The sequence below is a fragment of the Curcuma longa genome, chromosome 1 (assembly GCF_044706935.1).
Source record: "Curcuma longa cultivar G26 ecotype Majalengka, Jawa Barat chromosome 1, ITB_CL_G26_1.1, whole genome shotgun sequence".
Classification (NCBI taxonomy): domain Eukaryota; kingdom Viridiplantae; phylum Streptophyta; class Magnoliopsida; order Zingiberales; family Zingiberaceae; genus Curcuma; species Curcuma longa.
In genome coordinates this window covers 25,099,971-25,109,743 of record NC_133861.1, presented here as the reverse complement: position 1 = coordinate 25,109,743, position 9,773 = coordinate 25,099,971, and the positions used below count along the sequence as shown (strand labels likewise).

General features: G+C 45.9%; 1 protein-coding gene across 1 annotated transcript; it reads left to right on the top strand.

The window, feature by feature from the left end:
- Positions 1–827: 827 nt before the first annotated feature.
- On the top strand, positions 828–4,146 carry LOC141826793 (uncharacterized). Its single transcript, XM_074714097.1, has 6 exons — positions 828–2,077; positions 2,174–2,250; positions 2,860–2,905; positions 3,026–3,200; positions 3,312–3,382; positions 4,079–4,146. Exons 1-6 carry the CDS (start codon positions 1,249–1,251, stop codon positions 4,144–4,146), a joined length of 1,266 nt encoding a protein of 421 aa, XP_074570198.1. The 5' UTR covers positions 828–1,248.
- Positions 4,147–9,773: the final 5,627 nt, after the last annotated feature.

Genomic DNA, 9,773 nt, shown 5'->3' with positions numbered 1-9,773 from the left:
GGCTCTTTTAATGTTAGGGGTTGATGAATTCCAACATGCTACACCCATCGACAGCATTGAATACTGGCTGCTACAGTGGATGACAGCAGAAATATTTCATGGTGTGGAAGCAGCAAACAGCCCATATGTGCAATGAGATCCCCCACTGGGAATGAGACAATGCGTCTTGGCACTGTGCAGAGAGGTGGGCCACGTACTGGGAGACCAGCAGCTGCTTAACAAATGCATAGAACATTGTAACCTACCTCTTATCTAATCCAATTAATAAGAGAGAGATCATATAGAGAGTTGGAGCAGAAGGAGAGGAGAGGAAAAGGGAGGTGGGAGGAGGAGGAGGAGGACGAAGAGAGAAAAGACGCGAAGAGAGGGAGCTAGCTAGGGTGACAAAGCCCCCTCTTTTTTCTCCGTTAAAAAGGGGAGAGAGAAAGGGGAGAATTTCCTTTTTTACAGGGCACACAAGCACAAGCGCAAGCGCAAGCGGCAGCAGTGGGGGAAAAGGAATCCCCGCACGAGCCCCCCTCCCTTCACTCTTTCTTTTTCTTTTATCTTTTTGCTCCGTCGTGCATTAATTTTGATCCCTTTCTCATCTGAAGCTGAAGCTGAGAGAAAACGGAATGCTACACACAATTTGGAGTTTTCCTCTCTGCCATTAGTTTTCTGTGGAGTGTCATTTTCCCATATATACTCTTCTCAGCCCAAATAATCCCTTCCCGAGCATCAAAGTTTCTGTCTCTCGTCCACAACTAGCTCCCAACATTGACATGCATCTTCTCTCTCTCTCTCTCTCTCTCCCTGCAGCATGAGTCTATCTCTTCTCTTCTTCCATCCTTCAAATCCTAGGGGATAACTAAAATCTCTATAAAAAAACACCCTTCTTTGTTTGGTTTGCTCTTAATTAGTCCTCTTATCTTCTTTTCCCAATCCTATTCTTGTCCTGGTTAGCTTCTCAAACCTAGGAGCACTTCAAGATCTTTCCAACTTGTTTGTTCTTTAGCTTTCTTCATATATATATTGATCGATCAGGTAGCGAACACATACAGCACAAGCTCCAAACCTTCGTCTCCCCTTCCACCCCCACTCTCTCTCTCTCCTTCTTCTTCACTTGGGAAACACAAGATCCTTTCTCTTCTTACCCTCAACACTTTGGGATTCATTAATTAGGTACATATTGTAATGTTGAATTCCAGTCGGCCATCGAGAAGAAAGCCTTAATCGAGCAAGGAGAAGCGGAAAGGAGGGGAAGGAGGCATGGAAATGCCAATGGAGGCCGCCATGACGACGTCTTCGCCGGACCTCTCCTTGCACATCAGCCCTCCAAACGTCAGTCCTGCTGCTTCAGTGATTTGTGCAACCGCCAGCGAGTCCTCCCGCAGCTTCCGGGAAGACGTCGAAGATGATGCTGCTCGCACCGAGCTCTCTCTTTCTTACCCTTCCACTACAGCGCCGACGGCCGAAAGCACATGGTGGGCGCCGACGAGATTGTCGGAGCACCACCAATCGCATATGCCTCCGCTGGATCGCTGCCACATTACTCACCGTGCGATCGGGAGCGCCTCCTTCGACGGGCTAACGCCGATAAAAGGCATCCCAGTTTACAATAAAAATTGCAGCAGCGCGGGCTCCGGCACGCCGCCTCTCCCTTTCCTCCCCTCCGATCCAAAGCATCAAGCTGCCGCCGCCTTCTCCTCCCACTGGCCCTCCGCCTCGTCGTCAAATTTCGACGCTATGCAGTCGTCCTCATTCCTCGCCCCTATACCTAGCGCCGGCGCATCTCCTTACCACCGTATTCTCCCTCACCAGCCGTCGCCACGGATCAACGGCACTGCTTTTTCGCCGGAGCTTCTGATCAAGAACCACCACCCGCACCATCATCATCAGCTCTTCCACCACCACCACTACAACAATTACGGCATGATCAGACCCTTCGAACCTTCCAATCACGCCGGCATGCTGATGCGGTCACGGTTCCTCCCGAAGCTGCCGGCGAAGCGCAGCATGCGCGCGCCGCGGATGAGGTGGACCAGCACCCTTCACGCCCGCTTCGTCCACGCCGTCGAACTCCTCGGCGGCCACGAGAGTAGGCACCGCATCATCGTATCATCATCTCCAACCCAATGCTACACGTTCGATCTCTTGTTAATTCTCCATTATTTCCTTGATTACTCCAATGCAGGGGCAACTCCAAAGTCTGTACTCGAGCTCATGGATGTCAAGGACCTCACTTTAGCTCATGTGAAGAGCCATTTGCAGGTACCTTCGCTCTTACTCCCCCACAGATTACACTGCTTGATTCATTGAACGATGGGGCTTGGTCCTTCTTTTTTTTTTAATTCTAATCTCTTATAATTTCTTCATCATCTAATCGGAGTACGGAAGTGTGGTCTGTGCGAAGCAGACACATCTATTCTTTCATTCACTCATTCAGTCACTCATATCACTGCGTCCTCCATCCATCGGTTACTGTGCCAAATCAGAGGGAGTGAGAAGAGAGAAAAGTGTCATCATTTCACAATAATGCAACACACCCAACGCCAACAAGGGTCGTAGTAGTAGGGTAAGAAAAAAAAGAAGAAAGAACAAACAAGGTTCTTTAAAAAGAAAGGTTGGATCTGCCCACTCGGCCTCCGCTAGCGGATAGCCTACCTCTTCCTGCTCTCTCCTTTTACATTCAATGGATTATTATTTAAATTTCTAGTTTTCTCCTCATCACCCCCTCAGCAATATATTCTTCTTTTCTTTTATCGCAATTCCTTGCTTGTCTCGTGAGCTCACTGCGTGGTCTTTTCTTGTGTTTGTGCTCTCCCAATTAATCTCTTTCTTCACTGCTCTCTGCAATTTTTCCATCTTTTGCCTCTGCAGATGTATAGAACTCTGAAGACCACTGACAAGCCTGCTGCTTCCTCAGGTAATTCATATTGCTTAGCCTTGTGATTAACCTCTCTTTCGTTCTCTTCTTCTATTTAATTAATTGGCTGGCTGCTGGCCATCACAAAATATGCATGGACTCTTCATCAACGGCAACCAGGTCAATCAGATGGCTCAGGCGAAGAGGACTTATCTCCGAGCAATGCTGAACTCAACATCGGACGACAGATGGAGCACAGAATCTCAGATGGAGCTAAAACAAGCTCTACTCACCATGCCTTGGACTTCCCTTCAGCCATTGCTAACACCTCTACTAAGTGGACTAACTCATCAAGGTAAATAGTTACTTATCAATTTTTTTTTTCAAAAAAAACAAAAGGTGGATATCACACACACGTATAACTGCTTGCTAAGTGAATGACAGCTTTTGCTTTTGTGTTGCTTAGCCTTTTCCTATGGGGAGATACATGGCACTTAGCTTGTAGGACTCAAAAAGCAAAGACAACTAACAGGGAGTGTATACAAGTAAGAAGACACACAAGTTTAATGACATGTCAAAGAACAATTAGTAGGTATGTTATCGTGGAGTCGAAGATTATGCTTTACAATTAATGGAGAATAAGGAAGGGGTAGGCTAGGATAGGGCTGTGGCAAGGGGTAATATGTGATGGCGTGTTGTCACATAGGACCAAAAAGGCCTATATACCTCCTGTCTTTAGCATCCTTCTCTCTTTGGCTTTATTGCATTATACTATAGTAGCATGTTGATGGTTCTTGAACTCTTCTTTGACTTTTCCCTTCCTTTGTTTTTTTTTTTAATTTTATCTTTCTTTTCGATGCATGGCTCTGATTCCAGAATTGTGTTTTGACTTGACATGCCCCAATACCTAGAAAACAAGTTGAGTTTCTCTATCTACAAATAAATATCCTCTCGCGTTGCTACTTTCTACCGAGAAACTTCCAAAAACACATCGAGTCAAGATCTCATATTCCTTCTCTTGGGCCCTTTCACTCCTCCAATCAGTTTATTTTTAAAAAACTTATAACTGCACTGTTCATTCCTACTCTAAGCAGTTTCTGTAATTTATTTGCTCTTCTCAGTTAATCAAAAGCCACCTTAATGAACCAAAAGTTGAGAGATTATGAGGATGTAAAACACAAACTGGGGAAAATGTGGAACGGCAAATTGTTGATTATATTTGTTCTTTTTCAGTGATTTACGACAATGAGTTTGGAGCTATAAAGGAGAAAGTTGTGTGGCTTATGGCGGATCCTTGTTGATTTCTATCTTTAGTAACTGATAAAAGCCTCTTTTGGTTGCTTTAGCTTTGCATGAATTTTTATTCAATTATTCAAAAAGAAGCTGTTGTCTTATCGAGGAAAAGGAAAGCTAAGCTATCTAGGAAAGAAAGCTATCAAATCTTAGATGAATGATAAATATCTCCCACTGCAACATCCACCACTTTCGTAGCATTGCTCATGTAGACGGTGATCTCCCCTTCATGTAGTCGTCTGGTTTCCTGGAACCCCTGCAATGAATTGCAGACATGATTAGTGGCTCCCGTATCTACACACCATGTACCCCCGAGTCATAACACCGCTAAATATGTTTCAACAACTAATGAATAAGATTTACCTTTATTGTTCTCCTTTCTGCGAGGACAGTCCACCTTCCAGTCCAGTCTGCTTGCATGTGAAGCACTTGCCCTTCGGCTTCTTCACACCTACTTGTGGCTCAGCCACTTGAGGTCCATTTACCTTCTTTGCAGAACCAACTGGTTTCTTCTTCTTCTTTCTGCCTTTCGGCTTAGAAGTAGAACCCTTTTCATCAATGTGAACTTGAGAACTTTGACGAAATAGCTCTTCTGCCGCCTGGAGTTCTGCCAGAAGTTCTGCCAATAAATAATCCCTTTTATTCATATTGTAATTCAGACTGAATTGCTCAAAACTCTTGGGTAGTTGATGAGCGTAGGTCATATATGGTTTTTTAGCATTGTTTTAACGTTCATCTACTTGTAATTCATTGCATATAATCTACTTTGTCACGCCTATTTCATTTATTATTACCTATTTCTGCTCTTTTACTCGGAGATCTGCTCTTTGTATATTTTGCTTGATAGGATGTGATTTAGAGCCAAAACGATGCTTTATTGATGGTGGAGCAAATAGTGAAGAAAAGAGGCTCACACTAGCCATGCTCGCTGTCACGGGCGAGTCTCTTATGTAGCAAACATGAAGAAATGGAGGAGAAGAAGAAACAAGGCAGAACATCGTGCCTCACATACACACAGCTTAGGCACGGCCGTGTCCCATATATCCAGAAGCAACAGTCCATGGCCGTGTCACCAGGAGCACGGCCGTGCCTTTAACCACAGAGTAACACTAAGGCTCGTGCCTATCACGCACGGCCGTGTCCACTTCTTCAGCCTTGATCCAGGGCATGGCCGTGCCTAAAGGCACGAGCGTGCTTGTTTCCAGAGAAGTGTCAGTTACTGGCCGTGCCCTAAAGGCATGGTCGTGTCTCATTTCCAGTGCCACGCCAGGACATGGACGTGTCTCCCAGACATGGTCGTGCATCCCTATCAGGGACGCGGCTTCACGACCGTGCCTCCCAGGCACATCTGTGTGACGGGGGCGTGCTGGGGTGTGCTTGAACCCTATAAAATACATCCTTATGCACCTTTTGGAGGACATCTTGGATCATTCTCCAAAACCCTAGGTCTTGGCTAGGGGGAAGGTGCCTTCCCACTCTTGGGGAGGCCCTAAACACTTCATCTCCACCAATCCGTCTTACACCAGAGCGAGAAGATCTTCAACGGATGTTCACGCTTAGAAAGATAAGTCTTCCCCTTTCTTGTGGATGACGTTTTCCTTGTATTCTTGTTGTAATCTTCTTTTAATGGAGTAGATCTTTGAGTTTGACGATGTAGGATGAACACCTATGTGATGATGCTGATGTAGTGATGTGCATAGGGTTTATATTCGTATTTACACTTTATTTGCACATCTTTCTGATTTTATTGTTATATCTTGTGTGCATTGCATCCCTAATCCGTGCATTTAGGCATATATCTTACATTTCCTAGTTCGGAGATCTGCTCTCATTTTTACTTGTTTCAGGATGGAAGATGGAGCAAAATCGGGCAAAATCGGAGTTACTATTGAATACAAGGCAAGACAGGGTCGTGCCTCATAGGCACGGCCGTGTCTAATCAGGTTCCTGGCCGTGCTTCACAAGGCACGGGCGTGTCTACAAACAGATTATCAACAAGCCCTGGCCGTGCCTCACAGGCACGGCCGTGCCATCATCCCCCTTCAGCAGCAGACAAGGCCGTGTCTACCAGACACGGCCGTGCTTCAAAACAGAAGAGAGCCAAGGCTTGGCCGTGCCTCCCAGGCACGGCCGTGCCTCCAAACAGAAGACCAGAAGCTGCTGGCCGTGCCCCACAGGCACGGCCGTGTTTCTCATCAGAGGGGTCCCTGCTGTTGGCCGTGCCTCCCAGGCACGGCCGTGCCCTGCAAAACCGGAAGCAACAGGCTTTGGCCGTGCCTCACAGGCACGGCCGTGCCTCCAATCAGAGACACCACTGCCTCTGGCCGTGCCTAAAAGGCACGGCCGTGCCCCTAAACAGAACCTTCACAGCTTCTGGCCGTGCCTCCCAGGCACGGCCGTGTGGACGGAGGCGTGTCTGACCACGGGCTGCAGCTATAAATACCTCTTTTTGGGACCCTAGCAAAGGGGGGAGACCTTGGAGAGCCACCGGAGCTATTCTAGAGCCACCGACGCCTATTCCGGAGCGAGATTCGACGATCCATCCACTGATCCGGCTGCTCCATCCCATCTTCATCACATCTACGTGGAGATTTCAGTCCGAGGAAGAACGATAAGTCCTATTTCCTGCATTTCTTGTTTTATCTTTGGATTAGGATGAACTCTTTCTTTTCCTTGTATTGTAACCTCCACGATATGGAGTAGTTCCCTAGATTCTAGGATGTAGGATGAATCAGGTGTAATTGGATGATTGTAACTTGGATTTGTTAATCTACCGTTTTCTATGATTTGATTGTCTATTGCCTTGTGGATTTATGCTTGTGTTGTGAATGATGAAATGCTTGTGTATGAATCTATGAGGGTAGAGATTAATTGTGATTTGAGGAATCATTAGGCCGTACACCGGGGCGCTTCGTGACAGGAAGAAAGCCTTGAACCGGGCGAGTTTCCGAGGGGTTTCTTAAATCATAATTAGTTTCTATGAGGGATAGTTAGCGGTTATTCATTGTTGGAGAGAGGTCCGTAAAAAAGATATCCTGTGACAGGGGATAGGATTTTAGTAGCATTCCGGGGCGCCTGAGTGACACAGGAAAGCCTTGAACCGGGCTATCTAGAATCACCTTGATCTAACAATGATGACGTAAGAACACCAATGATTTATTCCGAGGATACCTGACGAGGTCTAATTGGATATATTGGTTAGCGTCCCTACAATTGTACAATTATTGAGGAAAGGTAGAGGATCCAAGTCAATCAATCAATACCCTGAGGAGTCCGAAATCCTAGGATCGCTTCACAACCATTGTCACAGTCGTTTCCTTTCTCCGAAACTAGGATTAAGTACTCTAGAGTGCTCCCTTCTCCCCCACAACAACTCATGCTCATTTTCTCTCCCACCTTTTTGTGCTAGTTTCTAGTAAGTAATTCCACGGTCCCTGTGGATTCGATCTTTTTATTACTTGACGACGCCCGTATACTTGCGGGAGCCTATCAAGTTAGTCCTAGTGGAAGCTAGGCATGAAGTCTTGGTAGAGTCAAGAGCACCATTTGAAGTCTGGGCTGGTCAAGAGGACAAGGCCGCAGCAGAAGTCTAGGTTGGTCAGGAGGACCAAGCCATAGCAGAACACTGGATTGATCGGGAAGGATCGAGTCACAGTAGAAGACTAGCTGGTCGGGAAGGACCGAGCCGCAACACAAACCCTGGGGGCCGAGGACAGAGCCGAGCAAAAGTCCAACGGGTCAGGAGGACTCAGTTGGCAATCAGGTAAAATTCTCCTGAGAGGAGTGGGTGAGGACGCGTTCCCAAAGGGAACATTAGGCGTCGGTCTAACCCAGGGTCTCACTGGAGACCTGAAGTTAAGATATTGAGTTGGTTCTAGGAACTGGCTCAAAAATAATTTTATTTTGTATGTTATTTGCTAACATTTTTGCAGGAATGGAAAAATCGGTCGAAAGTAAACTCTGGGATAAAAGCTGATTTTTATTACTAGAGTCGACCCAGATGTGGCTGGAGTCGACTCCAACTAAGTCAGCTAAATCCCGGAAGTCAGCACGATGGTTTTCTGCCACTTCGGACTGGAGTCGACTCGAGTGAACTCTGAGTCGACTCATGGTCAAAAGATCATCCGGTTGACGTCACTTTGACTGGAGTCGACTCAGGCAGCAATCGAGTCGACTCAGGCAGGATAACGAGCGGGAACGATAGAGTTTTATCTGCCACGTCGACTGGAGTCGACTCGGATGAACAGTTGAGTCGACTCAGGTCGACTATAAAAGAACAGCGCGAGCAGCACCGAAGATACAACCTTTTCTTCAATTCCAAGCTCCGTTCTCGCGACTCTCAAGTGCTACTTGCTCGACGTCGGTGTCGTACATGATCCAGATCATCCTGAGACCCGCCGATACGCTGAGATCATATTTTGGGGAGTTCTAGCGCGGTCCAAAAGTCGGTAACTGAATTTAATTAAATTTATTTTAATTGTACCGAGCTTCTGAAATTGTGATCTTTGTACTTCGTTACACTTGCTGCCGTAAGGGGCAAGTGCCTTAGTGGATTTGCCCGTAGTAAACGGTCAAGAACCGTGGGCCTTGGAGTAACAGCCTTGGGCTATGAACCAAGTAAACAAAAGTGTTATTTATTCCTTTTATTTTGCTTTTTATTTTAACTGCTTCCGCAAGTATTCTATTTCGTTTAATCACTTTCGCACGTACTACGAACTCCGAGTTTATAAAAATCGAAAAGCGTTAAACACGCTATTCACCCCCCCCCCCTCTAGCGTGTTCTCGATCCTACACTTGGAGCTTGAGACACAGTCGTGCCTTGGAGGCACGGCCCTATCTTGCCTTGTCTTCTGTTAATTCTCCGTTTCACCTTCTTTCACTCCATTTCCGTCCTGCAAAAGTATAAACACAAGAGTATACCTCCGAAATAGGAAATGGAGAAAGCATGCCTAATGTATAGATAAAGGATGTGATAAACGTACGAAAATGACATGAAATACAGAAAGATGTGTAATGAAAACCTCAAAAACACATATTCCCTACGCACATCAGCATACCATTTTTCACACGATTGTGGAAGGTCGTTGTTATCGGTTGAGATCGTGAACCCAGTTTGGATGACGATCCACATGTCCACTTGAGTCTTTAAGTGGTACTCCATTCTACCCTTCTTGTAGATGAAATCCTCTCCAGAGAACAGAGGTGGTCTTGCAATGTTGTATCCTTCCTGATGGACCGTTGAGATCTTGCACACAAAAAAATACTGAAATGTACCAAGACTTGGTCTTGGATTAGCAGTGCGGAAGAAAATTGAACAAATTGAAATTGAAAAATCAAAAAACTTGTTCGATCAATGGTTGCACTGTGTTCAAGTACCCCTCGCTCTGATACCAATTATAGGATCGTTGAGAGCACTAGAGGGGGTGAATAGCGCTTTCGTTGCATTTTTACAATTCGAATAAAACTCATAAATCCTTAAAAGAAACAGAGAGTGCAGCAGAAAAGGAAAACAAACATAGGGATTTACTTGATTCACAGCCACAGACTGCTACTCCAAGGCCCACGATCGAAAGATCATTTTCGATGGGCAATCAACTATATAACTCCCCTCTTACGAAAAGGAGTTAGTGATTAT